General features: G+C 41.2%; 1 protein-coding gene across 2 annotated transcripts in view; it reads right to left on the bottom strand.

Moving 5' to 3' along the window:
• GPR158 (G protein-coupled receptor 158) overlaps positions 1 to 19934 on the bottom strand; it is a 209119-nt gene that overhangs the window by 6272 nt on the left and 182913 nt on the right. For both annotated transcript variants that reach the window (XM_009945434.2, XM_075419553.1), the window contains exons 8-10: positions 6567 to 6705; positions 2281 to 2386; positions 211 to 357 (exon numbers count right to left, since the gene is read on the bottom strand). In XM_009945434.2, coding sequence (XP_009943736.2) covers positions 211 to 357; positions 2281 to 2386; positions 6567 to 6705 — 392 coding nt within the window. The remainder of the gene's footprint in view (positions 1 to 210; positions 358 to 2280; positions 2387 to 6566; positions 6706 to 19934) is intronic.

Genomic DNA, 19934 nt, shown 5'->3' with positions numbered 1-19934 from the left:
TACTACAACTAGTAATGCAGCTTCTCTTCATACTAGTGAGTATTTTCCATGAGATTTTACATGACTTGATACCACAATCACTGAGGCACCTAAGCTGTCCTGTTTCAGCTGATAGCTGCAAAAAAAGTCAAATGGATGTAATTCAGAGGTTACTGAGAGGAAAAAGTGTTGTTCTCAATAATAAATGATATTTAAATGAGTTATATATACCCGAATATCTTCAGGATCCAAACTATGTTCACTCCATGCTGAATTGATACTGCTGTTCAGATAGGATCCAGATCGACCCATATCAAGCTCATCTTCGTAAGCTTCTGTAGCTATATCATCTCTCGGGTTATTGCTTGAATGTGAAAACTGCAATAAGTGTTTATAAAACAGATGTTGCCATCAGTGCAAAAGTTTACTTCAACATCACTGTAAGAGTTTACATCAAGTGTTTTTATGTCACAATGATCTTTCTATGGATTTCATGTGATTTTCTGAACTCAAAACACTAGCTATAAGCATCACTGGTATAAGTACTGTCCTACAGAATATCAGTATTGTAGGAACTCCATAAATGATTGCTTAACTTAATAAATCTTTAGAGATTTGCATAAGGAAAAAACCCCACATTTATTTTGATGCTTATTTGAATCTCTTTAAATTGCATTTAAATTAAGGTAGTATAGAAATAGACTTTCAGCCAGTACTTCCAATTACGCTGCTATAACCACAAAACTGTATTTTATGTTCCATACAGTTTAACAATCCTGCAGAAAGCAATTCTCCCATTTTAGATCCTGATCCTGAAAAGGAAGAGATGGGGTGGCAAAAAAAAAAGGAAAAAAGAGAAGCTAACAAATAAAAAAGTAGACAAATTAATTTCTCTCTTCTAAGTTTTAGCAAATGCTCGGATCAAGAGTTGTAGAGAGGTTGTCAGCGATTTTTTTATTCATACTGATTCACTCATCTGCAGTTACTATTGTCCACAGTCATCTGGCCTCAGGACTTTATGAACAGAACTAAACTTTGTGAATGTTCTCTTAGTTCCCTGAATTCTTTGGTGTGCTGGAAGAAAAATCTGTGTAGTGTTACATGGATAATAAGCTAAAAATGGAAATGTTCATCAGTAGTTATGAGTCAGCTTCAGAAAGGTCAACAAATTTTCTAGATTACTTTAGAAAGACATCTCTGAAGATACATAATAAAGTATATGAATATAAAATAGAAAATAATAAGTCTATTGCTAAAGACCAGAAAAGTAATTTAAAATAAAACAAGGTTATTCAGTATTAAGGCTGCATCAATGTGTCCCCTTGTTATGACTGTTTAATGTATGTATATTTGACAGTTATCAGCATACCCTGTTCTGACACATAGGCAAAAGGCAGGAATAGCAGCTTCATTAAACTGATAATTCTATCAACTTGAACTGCTTAAGGTTCTTCTTTCATATGTAACTTTCACATTTATGTTCTCTTTCACTCTTGACCTTTCGATTAATACAATTGGTCACTCCAAAAGCCATTATAAAATCACTCGCGCTGCTGAGCAGAAAGCTCCATTCCGACCATGCGGAGCGGTGCTGGGGACGGGTGGAGCTGCCGGCGGCGCTCCTGACCTGGTGGGACTGACTCCGCTCCCAGCGCCTGATGCAGGCATGCAGCGGTGCTCGGACCCTTCCTCTTCTCTGCCCCATCTCTTGCCATCCTCCATCTTCTCCTGGCCCACAGGCACTCACCCTCTTACCCAGTAGCTGGCTCCGTATCATAGGCCACATCTCCTCTCGGTAGTCAGCATCTGCCCGTCCCTGGCTCTGACTTGCAAAGGGCTCTCATTTTTCAGTCTGTAACAACTGCCTGGTTTAAGTCCCAACCTCTCTATCTCATGGCTATTCCAAGCTCCTCATTCTAGTTTTATTTAGCAGTCCATCCTAGTCTTTCTGTCCCCTTGCCTAAACTCTTCGTCTGAGCTCAGCTACTTCTAGCAGCTTCATGGCCACCCAAATACCTGAAATAAGCATCGTTAAGGAGGATTCTTTCCCTCTTCTAATAATCACATAAAAATTTTAAGTACTTTAAACCCCTGGAATTTTGAAAGCTGAAAGAAAGGATCTTTGAAAGTGTACAAGAGTTTTTAAAATAAAAGAATACACAGCTTTTTAGGTAACATAGCCAAATTTTACATCTTCCTTTTCTACCAGCTGCTTGCTAATTTTGTACAGCATTGCTTCTGCATGACAACATTTATCTTCCTCAGTGCTGGCAAAAAAAAAGAGACGGGAGACTCAAATACCTTAGGGATCAGAAGTAGCCCAACAGTGACTGTCACAGTCAAGTGTGTGTGTGCAAAGAACAGCATCAGCATCCAATCAGACTGAAGTCTTGAAGCAAGAATGAATCTGAAAATAGAATTCAGGGTTGAAATTTACTGCCTTTTCTCCAGTGCATTAGATTTAACATTTTTAATGTTCTTTAGGTTTCTTTTCGTTGAAAGGCCAAACAGAACTGGTTTTGTTCTGTACTGTTTTCATATAGACTAAAAATTACATCCACATGATTTACTTCTATACCACAATTTCAAAACAACTCTGAAAAAACCCCCAACGAACAAGCCAAAACAAAATATAAAAAAAAACAACAGACCTTAAAGGATATTGCTTATTCCATCATTCTCACTCTATTTAGCTGTTTTTTGGGATGGTTTATATTGTCACAGCTTCTTTGGCTTGAACTGAGTTATGGCAGTTTACATACATTAAGGAGCTGAATGGATGGTTTTAGGTTAAGTAAGCACATGTACTATGATCAATTGCAGTGCACTTCATAAATATGGGATGTCCATAGATCGCAGCTACAGAGTGCAGCTGATGAGTCACCAAAGAGAGAACTGAACTGAAATGCATTTTAGCGGGGAGCAGAGAAATGGTCTTGATGGCAGGACCACCCAGCTCAAACCCGTGGGGCCCAAGAGCCTTGTGAATGCTAGGAAACGAGTGGCTGAACCTCCCGCATGAAGCAATCCCTCGCTGACCTTTCTGAAAGAGTGCTAGAACAAGCGCTGCAGTTGGAGGTAGCTGGAGCATGCTTGGCTTATCTGCTTTAGTGGGCTCCCAAAGACAGAAATGGTAAGCAGTGCAATGGATGAATGGATGTACCACTGGCTTGTAATTTGCGGTTTTATAAAAATAATTCAGATAGAAATGACATTTGCAACTTCGCCAAGTCCACGGAGGCACATTTTGCAGAAGCTTTTGTTAACAGAAATAGTCTGGCATGAAACACTGGCTTGTATGCCATAATAATACAGTCATCATTTCTTGTTTAATATTTTGTAAATGAAATGTTTCATGAACACAATAAAATATTATCATTATTTCTTACAGAGATGTTGTTGAGGTGTGCAGGGATATGAGGATGCTCAGGCCTGAGGTTTAACTAACAGAACACAGCATGAGAACTATTGAAGATGACATGAGAAACTACTGGATATAACAAATAACAGAGCAAAAAGTGAACCAGAATTACAGACAGTGCTGTGAGGGATGGCAAGATTTCACAGGTGGTTAACAGGGAGTCATTTGAAAGATGGCCAAACTTCACAGGTAACTGAACGGAGCACTGGGGGCCTTTGGGGAGTAGAACTTGCAACGTCAGCAGTACTGATGTAACCATATCAGTAACAGCGTATAAGGCTGTGATTACCTAGCTAATGATAGTAAAAATACTGAATTTGAGTAGAGATGTGGCAAAACTGGGACTGATAGGAAAACGGTAACGAGAGGTGGGTTGTTTATTTGGCTGAAGACAAGGACAGAGGCAGAGAGGGGGAAGAAGCAGCATGGAAAGAAGGGGGGATAAAAGGGGCTAAGACACCCACCGAGCCCTGTACCTGGTCACTGCAGTATCTCGTATCTTCTCATTCAGTCCTTCTCCTAATGTCTGTGTGATCGCACTCTCTACACTGTGCATGTATGTATGCTCAATTCACAAGCACGTTTCAGGCTGGCCTAGCCAGCACGTGGGAGACCCACATCAGGGAAGACCAAGGTCTCAGTCCGTGACTGGGTATGGGGCCCCAAATTCAAAGATAGACAGTAGATTGGCTTAAGGACTGTGCTCGTATTTGATGGACCTCTGAGTGTGGTGTGCTTGTGCACCTACACAGCATACACATTTCGTTAGTGAACAGGAGCAACAGCACCAGGCTGCCCGTCCGTGTTGGACCCGCACTGGTCCCTGTGGCCAGCCATGTGCTACGTGTGGCTGCACCCAAGGTGGATGTGCTCAGCCTCCATAGGCCTGCAAATGGAAACAGCAGCAGACACATCCATCAGAGATGGTAGAAACCTCCCAGGTCCTGATGCCCACCGGATTTGGCTAACCCTTGACAGCTCCAATCCTCAAATTCTATGAAGGCTTTTTGCTTGCTTTTGTGTGAAACCCTGACTGATTAACGTAGCCATGCCACACCCCTGAAAGCAAAACAGCATTTGCAGTAGCTTCAGACCAAGCAGAGATGGGGTTTCTATTTGAATTTTTTTCCATATAAATTTTTCATTTCTCAGTAATACAAGAGAAAGAGAAATGCAGGAATTTAATGCTATGCTGATATGAAGATAATCAAGAACACTCTGTTTCTGAAATGGGAATAATACTTTTAATGGAAAACAAAATGCAAACAGTTCAAGGTTTTATTCAGTGCTCACATCAATCTTATATGAGCTTCGGGAGTTTCCAGACTGGATGGCTACCTCATAATAGTAGGTGTCCTTCAAGGCTCCAATGCTCTCAACTTCATGACAACTCAGATATGTCATATAAATCTGAGTCTTACATTTCTGCTCTTTCAGTTATATCCAGAACTTGGCAGGAAAGATAGATGCAAAAAAAAAAAAAAAAAGTAAGGAAATGTGAACTTCAAATAGACTGGATTAAGACTTGTGTAGACAGAAATGGACGTAATCTCTGGAGGGATCATGTACTTCCAGTGCATTTTATTCACTCCTATCCATAAACAGTACATGAAATTTCTTCAACAAACCAGCATATATCAGATAGCGCAAAGAATCAATATGAAATCTGTGTGGGGTTTAAAACAAAAGCAAGAAAGAACAAAAGCAGACCGTAGGCTGAAGGAACAGGATCTTCACTAGCATAAACTCAAAGGCCTTTACTGTCTCCTTCATAAGGCATGTACTAAAATGCAGCACTTCCCCCTTTCTCCCTCTCTTTAATCCAAGATTACTTTCACCCTGTCCTAGTGTTAAAAGAAACTTGCAGCTCACATAACAGCTCTCCTAACGCACTGAACTGTATCTTCTCACATGGCCCGAAATACAGCTTAGGTATACTAATTAATGGCAGAAAATTTTAACTGAGAAGCTGTCATATTGGTTATAATAAATGCAAAATATTGTAACTGAACTTTATATCTATCAGAAATTAAAAGAAAAATGCTTCCATCAAATACAGATTTTAAACTTTGTTTTTGCAGATGTTTGTGTTAGGGAGTAAAGAAGAAGATTTTGAGAGTATGTGGATGTTGAGATGTGGGGTTAGGAGAAGGTGAAGGAAACAAAAAGTTGCAAGCCTGAAAAGTGCAGCAAACTTTACCACACTGATAGGGGAAATAATGCAGCTGGAAGGAACAGAGATGACAGAGTTGCTTTGCTGATGTTTACTCAGAAAAAATGACGTCTCATGGAAGCAAACATCAAAAAAGCAGAGAGAAATGTGAGTTCCAAGACAGACCAAGGAACAGAGTATCTGAAGACTGTCAATGGAGCAATGTAAAAAAAAAAAAAAAATCTTAGTAGAAAAGGTCTGTCAGCAGGCAAAGGAAGGCATGAGAACGTCATAAGCAAGTCACAAGAATCTCTTACAGCATGAGATGAATTAATGCCATCTTGCTATTTTGAATTTTCTAGGATATTTCATTTTTACAGCATACTTTGTAGGAAAAGCGTATATAATAACTTTCATGTAGCCCTGGCAAAGACCCTTATTTAGTTGTTACCATTCTACTAATTTACAAGTATGAAATGTACAGTTCATGATAAACTTTATAAGAAACACACGCTTTATATTACTGTTACAGCATCATATGCACAACATTTTTTTATGTCAGCTTATAAAACACTATACTTCATGCACAAACCAGTAAAATTATCTTAATATACAGCTGCACCTTGCCAATCTGTTACAAACCAGGAATACTTCATTCAAACCAACACTCTTACCTGCTGTTTTTCTAGGGATACAAACCAGTCAGCAGTATGTAGATGACTGTAGGCAGACAGTAGTTTTGCTATATCTAATTTATCATATACACTGAACTTTGATACAAGAACATATCAGCTAGCTATACTGATAAAACTCCTAATTATACAATCAACAAGTTGATTGGACATATTCTTGAATCCTTTGAGAACAGTTTTAAGTCTAGTAATCACTTAATTTTCAGAATTAAATATTTATGAGACTTTCCGTTCTGCATCCTATCCCATTCACCCATTTTAAGTTGTACCGCATGAAACCTGAAAGATAAATAGTTAATTACTAGATCTACAGATCACTTGCCTAATTGTATGGAATATAGCAGAGATAATGAGCTCATTGTGAACTGCAACAGCCATATAACGTGGCTCATGAAATGCTGATGGGACTGTCCGCACTGCATAGCAGAGATAAACACCCCACAAGAGGAATAAAAATTCAGCTGTGAGAAGAACAAAAAGAAATAATTTGCAATTAGTTTTATATATGAAAAAGGAAGGAAATTTGAAGTACTATAGTATCTTCTGTATGTGTGAGTATCTATGCAAAGACAGTATACACTCATATATGTAGACACATAAGCATTCAAACTCTTTCAGATATTGTCACTGCACAAGATACTTTTGGTTTTCATTTGCACACTTCTTTTTTCCAGATCAGGAACCTTTGCATTCATGGTGTTTCAGATTTTTCAACTGACAAACTTTAAGACAATGTCTAATAATGTCTTGGTTTTCAAATTGGTACTATAGAAGTTTGACATCACTTAAAATAGTAAGTGTTTTTATTTGAGGCTTTGGTTCTTGTTATAGAGGCAGATACCGCTGCTACTACTAGACTACAAGTTTTTCAAGAGAACAGTTTCATTTCAAAGGTTTGTAACTCAGATAAAACAATACATTTTGGGTTAAAAATGATAGTTCATTCTGCTGGTGCCCATAATATGATGAGTCATTTCCGAGGGTCTAATGAAATTATAACAAATGACGTGTTTCTCTTCGCTAGGAGAAAAATGAGTAAAGAGAGAAAGGAGCAGGGTAAAGGGTCAGGATCAGCTTAAACCATCCTGTTAGAGCTAACTCGTCTGCACCCAGCAGTACTCTGACTTCAGTTTCCAGCAGACAGTCTGCTGTCATATCATTTTGCTTTTGATACCAATGAAATAATTTCATACCCATCTTCAAAAACCTCCACTTCCAGAAAAAAAACAAACCCACAGGTCTTCCATGTAGTTATGAGTAGAGCTGGCGCCTCTGCCTCTCACCTTGCAGTCTGGGTTGATGATGGCTGGAAGTGGTTGAGCCTATCCAGCCACATGCAATTCCACGACAGCCCTCTGCAATGCCTGCACTGCTCTGAACCAGCTTCAGAAATTGAGTGTGATCCTGTTGTTACTCGTATGTTGCTTTTGCCTTGTGAATTTTTGCAACAAATCCATTGACCATTGTATCCCTTTACTTACTGGCTATTACGCTAGTGACGCCACTGTACATTCAGCTCTGCTGAGAGCAAGTTCGTACACTTGAGAGAAAAAAAGTAAAATGGAAGGGATGGGATTTAACTCACCTATACCCAGTCACCGAAAAGGGAGGTGTCTAGCTCAGCCTGTGATCCTTCTGCTGCCTACGAACGGAGTTAGTTGGCTCTACAGCGCAAATCATCACATCCTGACCCAACAGTTGGTGCCACATCTCTCCTTGAATACCGAGAGCACTCTAATGAGTACTCTAAGCACCTAAATGGCAGACATTCTGGCAGATGAGCTGAACCCTTCCATAGCCCACAGAATCACAGAATCACAGAATAGTAGGGTTTTATCACTCAGCTGTACATATTATACCAGTCTGAGTCTTACCTCTACTATCTCAACCTCATATTCCAAGGCACGGTGAGTTATCATACTGCCTGTTTCACTCTAGCAGCATGGATCACAGAATCACAAAATCACAGAATAGTAGGGGTTGGAAGGGACCTCTGTGGGTCATCTAGTCCAACCCCCCTGCCGAAGCAGGGTCACCTACAGTAGGCTGCACAGGATCTTGTCCAGGCGGGTCTTGAAGATCTCCAGAGAAGGAGACTCCACAACCTCCCTGGGCAGCCTGTTCCAGTGCTCCGTCACCCTCAGAGGGAAGAAGTTCTTCCTCATGTTCAGACGGAACTTCCTGTGCCTCAGTTTGTGCCCACTGCCCCTTGTCCTGTCACTGGGCACCACTGAAAAGAGCTTGGCCCCATCCTCCTGACACCCACCCTTCAGATATTTGTAGGCATTTATAAGGTCCCCTCGCAGCCTTCTCTTCTTCAGGCTGAACAAGCCCAGTTCCCTCAACCTCTCCTCGTAGGGGAGATGCTCCAGTCCCCTCACCATCCTCGTAGCCCTCCGCTGGACTCTCTCCAGTAGCTCTTCATCTTTCTTGAACTGGGGAGCCCAGAACTGGACAGAGTACTCCAGACGAGGCCTCACCAGGGCAGTGTAGAGGGGAAGGAGAACCTCCCTCGTCCTGCTGGCCACACTCTTCTTGATGCACCCCAGGATCCCATTGGCTTTCTTGGCAGCCAGGGCACACTGCTGGCTCATGGTTAACCTGTCGTCCACCAGGACACCCAGGTCCCTCTCCGCAGAGCTGCTCTCCAGCAGGTCCACCCCAAGCCTGTACTGGTGCATGAGGTTGTTCCTCCCCAGGTGCAGGACCCTGCATTTGCCTTTGTTGAACCTCATCAGGTTCCTCTCTGCCCAGCTTTCCAGCCTATCCAGGTCATGCTGAATGGCAGCACAGCCTTCTGGTGTATCTACCACACCTCCCAGTTTGGTGTCGTCAGCAAACTTGCTGAGGGTACATTCTAACTCTTCATCCAGGTCGTTGATGAAGAAGTTAAACAAGACTGGGCCCAGTACTGACCCCTGGGGGACACCACTTGTCACCAGCCTCCAACTAGACTCAGCGCCACTGATGACAACCCTCTGAGTTCTGCCATTCAGCCAGTTCTCTATCCACTTCACCGACCACTCATCCAGCCCACACTTCCTCAGCTTCCCTAGGAGGACATCATGGGAGACTGTGTCGAAAGCCTTGCACAACATCCACGGCTCTCCCTTCGTTTACCCAGCCAGTCATGTCATCGTAGAAAGCTATCAGATTGGTCAGGCACGATTTCCCCTTGGTGAATCCATGCTGACTACTCCTGATAACCTTCTTTTCTTCCACTTGCTTCATGATGGCCTCCAGGATAAGCTGCTCCATCACCTTTCCCGGGATGGAGGTGAGGCTGACCGGCCTGTAGTTCCCTGGGTCCTCCTTCTTGCCCTTTTTGAAGATTGGAGTGACATTGGCCTTTCTCCAGTCCTCGGGCACCTCTCCTGTCCTCCAGGACCTCTCAAAGATGATGGAGAGTGGCTCAGCAATGACATCCGCCAGCTCCCTCAGCACTCGTGGGTGCATTCCATCGGGGCCCATGGATTTGTGGACATCCAGATCACTTAAGCAATCCCTCACACAGTCCTCCTCGACCAAGGGAAAGTCGTCCTCTTTGTAGGCTTCTTCTCTTACCTCCGGGGCCTGGGATTCCTGAGGGCCAGTCTTAGCACTGAAGACTGAAGCAAAGAAGGCATTCAGTAGCTCTGCCTTCTCCGCATCCTCCGTCACCAGGACACCCGCCTCATTCAGCAGCGGCCCCACGTTGTCCCTAGCCTTCCTTTTGCTGCTGATGTAGTTGAAGAAGCCCTTCTTGTTGTTTTTGACATCCCTTGCCAGCTTCAATTCCAGGTGAGCCTTGGCCTTCCTCGTCGCATCCCTGCATGCTCTCACCACGTTTCTGTACTCTTCCCAAGTGGCCTGTCCCTCTTTCCACATTCCATGGACCTTTCTCTTCTGCCTGATCTCTGCTAGAAGCTCCTTGTTTAACCAGAAGCTCCTTGTTTAACCATCATCTCTGAAATGAATTAAATCGGCTGCTTGAGCTGAAGGAAAATCCTTTATTAAACTTTTTCTTGGTGGTTTTTTTTTTTTTGGTACTTTGTCATTTCATCTTAAATTATCACTGACTTTATGTAAAGATAGAAAAAATACATTTACAGTAAAAATACAGTCAATTGTAGTATCATAGAAAATTAATTCTTTCTCATAATTCTTTTAGCCAATACATGTTATTGTACTGTAACTACAGCAGGTGATGAGTGTCATCACCCCATAGTAGCTATCAGCAAGTCACTGCTCATCTGATTTGGATAAGGAAATAAATGTTTGTGAAGCCACACTAGGAACAGATTGAAATAAAACATCTGCACTGGATATCTCATGCGAGGTCCTCAAGTTCTTCCATTTTTAACAGTGTATAACTGCTGTAAATTACTTATATTATACTGTTATAGCATTTCAAAACTTTAAATTTTGCTACGAATTTCAGGTAAATCAATAAGAGACAAGTTTTGATAAAATTATTTCTGTTGCACCAACCTCTCTGTGCTCTGATGAATTCAGTTTGAGTAACACTTTTCTGCTTCTTATTTCTATTGAATATAGATGGCCTAGCTTTAAACTCATCATTTTCATATTAATAGTTTGACTTGGGACCTTACTGAGTGTCAATATGAAAAAAAGCGTGGTATAAATCTTCTGGACTATGTGTCCCAGCCTGGTTTTGGGCTTTACAAAAGCACACAGGTGGTATGGCTTTCCCACATCCCCCACACACTCACCGCTTGGGCAAACTGGCTACTAGTTCCACCTAATTCCTATATAATTAGCTATGCTGCCAGTGAAGTCTGTTACTCTGGTTTCTTAAAAACACTATGCAGGAATGACCTAACAAGCCATCTTGTTCCTGAAGTCTTTTCTGAGCAAGTGGAATACAAATTCTGTTTCAATGAAACAGCATTAAAGGCCCCTTTACAAATGTTGGCCATTTTGGTTTCTACCTTGTAAGTACACTTGCCTTGCATGTGCACAGTCGTGCCACTGAAATGTCCTGCTCCTCAAAGCACTGAAATTTATTGCTGTAATTGCCCCATGTTGATTTAGAAGAAATTGAAAAGGAGAAAATGGTTAGAATGAGGTTGCTAAAGCCAAATCACTGTATCTTACTGTCCTATGTTCTATGGAAACTCTTCCTATGAATACGGTTCAGCAGGTATTCCCCTGGACAGGCCAGAGAGCCTATTTCCTCTCATTTTGCCTTTCAACCAAAGTCCCCCTACAGTAAAAAAAACCTCAACATTAGCAGCAGACCTGAATAGATGAGCTAATTAAGAAATAACAGGTACACTCCACAAAACTATCCATGGTCCATTCTACTTTCCCTTCCTCAACTGAAGTGAGAAGAGTCCCAAGTCTCTTACTGATTTCAAAGATCAGTTACAAGTCCTAACAGAGACTGAGATTTCGAAAAAGTTTAGCTCTTAAAGGGATGAAAATGCATGTATAAAACTCCATGTGCTGAAGGTATTGCTACTTAAACTAAAGAGTGTGGTACAAATTTTCCTTATTTTTACAAGAAAAAAAATCTGCTCTAAGTTTGAAGATTTACAAGAACTGGGTTTTTCTAAATAGATTGAAAAAAACTTTCAAGGTATCTCAGGGAGCAAATGAAAGTGAAAAAGCCACACTCCCATAATAAAAACCAATTTCAGTGAACTGGGGTAAGTAGGAACCAAGGTAGCATTTGATCTCCAGATCTTATTAATTCCAAAAATTTCACAGTTTTCAGTTTCACAGTCATAGTTACAAGGAGTTCTAAGACAATGAGAGGAGATTCCAAAGTACTAATAGGCTGGAGCATAACAGTAGTTTGCACCATTTAATGCATAAGGTTTTTACAAAAGCTTTACATTTGGAGCAAAGCTGGCATTCCTGTCTGCAGATAATAATTAGTGTGACATCTGGTATGCAACACAAATAGGGAACAGCTTTTAAAACACACAGTAAAATAACAGAGTTCCTACACATGCTAAGTCCAATGTTACAGTAATTTCATTAGCAAAACCAAACAAAACAGACTGACAAAAAAACAGTTTATTATCTAAACCACTAATTACACAGCTTAAATCTATCATGTAGAAGCTGTGCTTGAGGGGGGTAATAAAGTTCACATAGCTACAGACTTAGTGCAATTTATAACAAAACTCTGAAGGTGTTATATTTTTACTGTATGGCAAAATGGTCTTGTTGGCTTCTCAACATAAACTAAGGTGACATATTAATGTATTTATTATACTGATGAAAAACACAGATACAACTAACTTCAAATAGACAGACAGGTAAGATACAGATAGATAAATAGATAGACAGATGATGGAGCACATATGGTCACCATGCAGCAAGGTTCCTATGCACCACTCATCATTGAGGTCTTACTACCTCTGTTTATGGCACATTAGTGACCTCTTTTCATCAAATATCTTTAATGATTAAAATCGTGAGATGTGATACAAAATTTCTATTTGGCTTGCTGAACAATTTTCCACTAAAAGCCTGGTGTAGAAGAGTGACTTCCTGACCACTAAAGGACTATCTTAGCATACTGCGAACCTGCCAAGACAAAACTCAAAGCTCAGAACATGCAATCTTGTTCCTTTAAGTATGTTTTATCTTAAGGCTTGTAAATTATCCTAATTTACTTATTAAGCACAGGAACATGAAATACCTTCTTTCTCCCTTCTGAAAAAATGATGGAAATTCCTAGGAGAGAGAGCTGTCAACTGCTCTCTGGACAGAAAATGTGAAGTTAAAAAAATCAAGCATAAAACAGCTCTGAAAAACTTGCAGTAGCTGCTCTATAACAATCCAAACCAGGCATTCAGATTTCGGGTGCAAATCTCTGATAGGTAAGAGAGGAAGAAAAGGGACAATTCCTTTAAAGGCGTAAATGGATGTAGATATATGAATGGAAGATAAGAGATGAAAAAAAATGTGGCCCTGTGCACAAATGAATTGATCTTTTAATACCTCTCTTGCTAGTCATTATGTATTTGTTATCCACCAGGATTTTATCTGGTTTTTGCATTATCTAAATCTATCTTAGTTACATCCTTTGGTGTTTAAAACCACAATTATTCCTTTTGTTTGCAATGCGCATCGTGTTTTCAGAATATGGAGCATTCTGGAACATCATCCAACGCATTGGACCTGTGACAACTCAGAGCACACCAGATCTGCTCGCTTGGGATTTGTTTAGGCCATTGTTCATATTCTACATCTTCTGATAACAAAGGACAACGATACATTCACAGTATGTGATACCTATCTGCTCTATAGAGAAGGACAGACTCAGGGGTAGTATTATTGACTTCATCAAAATTCTCCAGAAGATCTGAGTTAATATATTTACTAGGATTTGCTAAACATGCAGTTGTCTGTGTTGCAAATTATTCTTTCTTATTTAAAGCCAGTACAAGGCAAAGCTGTGTCCAGAGACAGCCTCTGCAACATTTTCTTTCAGTGTCCATTAGCTGAGTGGTGTCACGCCTGGCACAGCACGGCGCATGCGGACTGACCCACTCCTGCCTGTCCAGCCCCCAGCACAAGTAAATTCCCACGTTAATCCACCTCCTCCTCTCATGGCCCGCTCTGCAGATGTCTGTACTTCACCTGACTGCACGGAACTGAAGAGCAAGATATGATGCACTGAAAGCAGTGATCAAAGTCACTTTCCTCTCAAGATTCGGGAAAGTCATTGAGAGCCTCCTGACACTTGAGTGGGTACGGGAAGAGAACACCTATAGGCGACAAATGGAGTAACGGCAGTAAGGGCATGACTTCAGGAGAGTTAAGAAAACAGATTAAGAAAAGCAAAGATCATATAAGGAAACACGAAAAATAAAAAAATGTGAGGCTGGATTTTTGAACATGGCTTACACACCAACTCTTAGAGGCCTTAGGGAAGTACTTCATCCTTACTTCTACAGCTTTGCTGTCCCTAGGAATTGGACAGCGCTCAAATAAAAATACCACATATGCAGCCTGAACTTGCTCTCTTTTGCATATATAATCTTCAATTAACTGTATCATTTCTTAAGAGACCAGACTCATTTAATGCATGTGACAGAGCAGTTCCAGAAATAAATCAAGGTTGGCTAAAGAAGAAAGTTCTGTAATTTGCTGCAAATGACATTTAGAAGTCTAGGGAACAATACAAAAGCCTGCAGGGGAAAAAAAGCAGTCTTGTGCACATGCACAATTGAATTCTAACTTTGTCTGCACCTCAGGCTCCTGCGCATGTGAAGAAAGTCCCCACTCAAGCCAAACTTTGCAGAGATGATCACAGAGAGCATTTCTCTTGCTATTTGGGTGCCAATCTAGGCATTTTTGCTGCAATTTGCAGCAGAACTAAGCACACAGGGCTGTATTTGTAGCCAATGAGACCATACATAACATGTTATACATGGATTTGACTAAGCTCTGTAACTGAGCCAAAGGCATTGCAAAATGGGCACCCAGATTAAATGGACCATATAACCCTAATCTTATTGTGCCTCAGCTCTGGCTGTGTAAAATGGGGATAATGCCACCCTGTTACTGCCAGATGACAGCGGAAATAAATTTACCCATATTTGTGAACAGCTTAAATCCTAAACTGTGAGTTTCCTTGCAGCCATGGTCAGGAAAGGAAAGTGAGTTATTTCAGGCTGTCCTGGTTGCTTCTCAGCCCTTCTGTTCTGCCAGAAATGCCTTTCCCTTGTGCTTCTTCAGGCCAGACTCTCGATGGAGATGGCCGTGGGCTAGAGCTGCTGAAAAGAGCTCCCTGGAGCTAGGATCCTCAACCCTGGGCTCTGCTGTCCAAATGCTACCTGCAAAAAGAAGCCACGCCTGAAGGATTAAAGGCCATTTGTATGACTTTGTGTGATGTTCTATGTCTGACCACACTCATTTGCTTAAAAAGCACTGTCATAGGGCAAGACCAGGCCACTGCTCTCCAGAGATGGTGACATGATCTGTGTCTTTTCCCTACGCTAACAAGGAGAGCCCATTACAGCTGCGACTTGACTAAGTTCATTTGGTATTCTGAACTTTGCACTGTTGGCAAAACAGTACTGTTCCAACAGTTACACCATTTTTTTCCTCAGGTTTTGAACACAAATTACTGATTACAACTCTACTTCCAAGCATAACACAGCTACAACAACTCATCTACTTCTCCATAACACTTCATTTCATGAGACTAACGTCTTCTACATTTTAAATCCCCTTTACTGAAGTGAGTGATGGATCTGGAAGCACGGCTCTTCCACCCATTCATTCACTCAGGGTGACGGCTGGAGCCGAGCACGCGTCATTTTAAAACAGGAAGAAAATTGTGTCCTCAGTTGCCCTTGTGTTGCCAGCCAGCGCAGTCTCTTTCTGCCTCACTGCGTCCAATCTCCCACCAGGAGAGCTGCACCATGTCATAGCAGAAGCTTTTTTCTTCAAGTGAAAGGTTTTTCACATATTTCAATGAACTGTGATTACATGTATAAATCTTTAGTGTTGAGTTATTCCTAGCAGATTATAAATTACCAGAGGTTTATCTGTCTCTCTCATGATATCTCAGCATTATTCTAATTAGCTAGGCACAGCAATAGAGAGACCTAAGAATTAATGGTGCCAGATCCTGACTTTTTTTTTCTACCAGAACTTCCATGGCCTGCGGTTGTGCAAGGCTGAAAGAAGAGCAGGAGTCCATGGGCTGGTGCGGGGGACAGCATGCTCCGTCCCCCACACAGACACTAGCCTGCCTTGCAGGTCCACTGGAAGTGACATGAGGGACACGCTGACCCACGGTCTGCAGGCCCCATGGCTTGAGGGTGACCTGGATATTGGCTTTTGCTGTCAATGGGGACATAGTCACTGACGTGAGTGTGAGCAACATGCCTAGGAGTCTCACTGCATGAAACATATGCCAGTGCTCAGGTCTACAGTCTGCAGAACTCCCCTCGTTTCTGCACTTTTCTTAGCCCTTATACTCACACGTTTTATTCCTTTCTCTACTCAGATGTGCTGTCCTGCCTCATTCTTTCCATAGCCCACTGTTGTTATTAAAGCCAGTTGGCCACTCTTCTGTCTCTGTGTGTCCCATCATCCTCTCCACTCGTGTGTGGATGAAAGCAGGAGAGCAGTATCAGAAAGATCTACTACCAGCAGCTGAAAGCAAGCAAGCGTGGGACCTCTTCTCTCATGTCTTAAAGAAGATGCATGTCTTGAAGGGCTGGAAAGACTGGGAGTAGCACAAGAAGTGGATTCAAAAAGGGGCGGTGCAAAGACAAGAGGAATTCAGGTCATCTTCCAGCCTCTCCCAAAGCCATCTCCTCCTGCGGTGGCTTGCAGAAGCATCTGAATATGGCACTCACCAATACACAAACATTTGGCTAAGGCAACTCAAATATGCCTTCCTTAGCAGAAATACTTTGTAGAAATTGTGCCTAAATAAAAGCTATGCGATTTCGCCTGTGCGGTAGCAGATACCACAGAAATGCCACACTACTGCAGGAGGTAATGCAACCCAAACTGCTCAAGCTGGGGGTTCCAACTATTTTTGAGAAAGGAAACCAGAAAAATGTTGGCTGGTCATTGTTGAAAAAAAGAATAAATTTTTTTTTTTAAAAGCTCCATTCTCCATCATCCTTGTGCGTGTTTTATTTTGAATTAAATTGGAAGAACAGTTAATCTGAGATAAGCAAATTGTACCACTTGATTTAGTCTTTTTTCACATAGAGGAGACATTCTGCACCACTCATCACCCTTCTTGCTCTTCCCCTTACCTTTTCCAGATTTACATATGCTAGAGATGAGGGACACAAACCGCACACAGCATTGTGGGTTACAAGCAGGAAAGGGACAGAGCTGAAGGCTCCTTCGCAAACCAGAAGTCTTTTTCTGTTTCTGTTGCAGACATTTTATACAGCCCTGGTCTGATCACTTAGAGTAAGCTTTTCACAAGTGGTCACTATTTTTACATGATACATTTTCTGAGTATCTAATGTGAGAACTGAAGCCAGATCTTCATCAGTGCTGGATTCTAACGAGTACCTCCTGGTTGTGCTTTCCACTCAGAGGAGGCTATAAACAGTACTCCGAAAAACCAGTCCCTAGATGTCTCAAGACAGATAGTCCAAATGGATAGCTACTGTTGACAATTTTGGCTTTAATCTTTGTACAATGATGTTAAGGAGAACATGGCTTAAAAATGCCCACTTGGAAACGAAAAGTTCTTTATTCATTGCATGCTCTGAACAACACACCCCGAACATGGCATAGGGCCACATCAAATGGGGATAACAAAAAGACATAATAATCACTCATTCGCTGAATGCAGCAGTGGGCCTGTAGGAAACTTAATAAAGGGCCTTGTAAGGCTGTATGACAGTGCCCTAGCTGCAAACTGGTCAGGCAGTCCTAACGTCCAATCTGTCAGAGCCTGTCCTGGCAACTCACACCCTCTTTAGATGCAAAGATTATGTAGGTTAAATAGCAACAAATGAACAGTGGGAGGGAGCTCTTCTGGGAACAGCCTGAAATGCTTATTTTGTTCCTTTTCCTGGATGAGGGCATGCAGCAATCATGACACAGCCGCATGCCTGAAACCCTCTCGATGCCCAGGACCCAAAGCATGGCCCACCGATCAGCGGGCTGTGGCAGCAGCTCCGGCCGGCAGCGTGGGAGCAGCACAGCTCCTGCCAGCTGGGAACCAACAAGGTGCTCAGGAAATACCTCCTTGCACTTGGTTAATACCCGCCATTCGCTTCTGGTTTAGATAAAACATTGAAAAACACACACAAAATGCATGAGGGGATTTTTAAAAGCTACAGTTCAAATCCTATCCATGCTGCGTGAAACCCGGGCCCTGCTGAAGTCAGGAACATCCACCTGCCAAGTTTTCACCTCTGCTTTTTATTTTATTTATGCATACGTGTTTGTTTGTCTGTCTGCCTTTCTCTCCTGTCTGGGGCTTTGTTCACTAAACTTATCATTTTGCTTTTTTTTCCTCCATTTTCTGGGAAGTTCTTTCAAATCCTGTGCTGATAGCTGTTTCACTTATAGAATTTTTCCCTCAGGATAAAGTGTAATAGCTTGATTTGCGACACTGTGAGCGCTTAGGTACCAAAAGTTTATCACTCGTTTTTTTTTCTAACTTGGAATCTGGCTGTGACAAGTAGAGGTATAGAATATATTCAGGCCGCAGGAAACAGGCTTTTTGGGTGAGCGTTTGCAAGCCCTCAGGTCTTTCTCTAAATTCTCAGGTTGTCAACCATGCCATGGCTTGTCAATGAGACAGATGCCTCGACCTTGGAAGCAATGCAGAAACAAACACAAAGGAAACAAAAGAATCTAGGCAAGTGACAAGTATGTTACCCGCAAGTATCCAATCTCAAGGAAAATGCATACTAACTTACATTACATTACATAGATTTAATAAGATTTACTGAATGTTAATTTTTCTCACCAGCTTATCACAGGGTATAGAGGCAATGCTAGAAATGGCGACAACCTTTCTGTCCAAGTCCCTACTTCTCTCACAGAGAGCATCCTCTTAAACTTAATGGAAATGTAAATATAAAACATTCACTGCAATAAAAGTCTCCGGAGATAAAGCCTAAGTAGCATGATTAGTATGGAATATGCTTCATAAATCCTAACTCAAATAATCTCTAGTAGCGTAAAGGTTTCATCTCATTACTACTTTCTAACAGAGCCTTGTTAATTCTCACTTCACTAATCTGCGACCTTGAAAATTCTCTCTCCAGTACAGCGTTGACAGCTGAGTGAAAAAGGGAGGTAATTCCAGCAAGGGCTACAGGCAATGGAATATACTCCGAAACAGTCAGTACTTTTATATAAGATATTGTGCCTGACTAAATTAAACAAAATAACAAGCTTTTCATAAATGATCATCCAGCACTTTTATTTTAGCCTTTTAGATGAAATATCATAATCTCTCAATTAATTTATCACATAGAATCTTTCACAAGGTTGCTCCCAGTCAATTATAGGAATAAAAGGGGTTCTGCATTATGGGTATTTCTCCTGACGTATCTATGAGATGAAATTTATAATTTTGGAACTAGTTCCTATTGGCTGTAAGCTTTTCAGACTGCTATTAACAATAAAAAACTTGAAGTGCATAAACACACACACACATATATAAATATATATATATATATACAGACACACACATGTTAGTACAGATTTGTAGGTGTACATCTGGTACCACTAATGTGGCTGCACAGTTTACTGAAGACTTGCACAAACATAACTCTACTTATAAGGTAGTTTGGGTAAGAAGGGAAAATGACAGAACACAAGAAATTCTGCCCAATTTTGTTCAGGCTCGACACATGGCTTTGCCTCTACTGCCCTTGAGGATTTTTTGAAAAACACTAAAAACCCCTCTAAATGTAAATACATCCTAAAAAATGATCCTTGGTTTTTCCAACACTAGGCAGACAGCAACTTATGTAATTTCTTACCAAGCAGGCACTATTGATCATAATTAGGTATTAAGATGTGAGTTGCTAATCACTTCACTACCATAGCTATAAAATCCAGACACTAAAAACATTTGTTTGCTATTATGCAACAACCAGCACTATCAAAGTTTTAATAAAACTACACTGTATTACTCGCTGTGAAACGCAGTAAAACTTCAATGCAAAATGGATTAGTGCAGATAACATCATCAAGTGTTCCACATTTAATTCTCTTTTGT

This window comes from Opisthocomus hoazin, chromosome 4 (genome assembly GCF_030867145.1).
Source record: "Opisthocomus hoazin isolate bOpiHoa1 chromosome 4, bOpiHoa1.hap1, whole genome shotgun sequence".
In the NCBI taxonomy this organism is placed as follows: Eukaryota; Metazoa; Chordata; class Aves; order Opisthocomiformes; family Opisthocomidae; genus Opisthocomus; species Opisthocomus hoazin.
The sequence above is the reverse complement of the archived record's forward strand: the minus strand, read 5'-3'. Positions and strand labels throughout refer to the sequence as shown.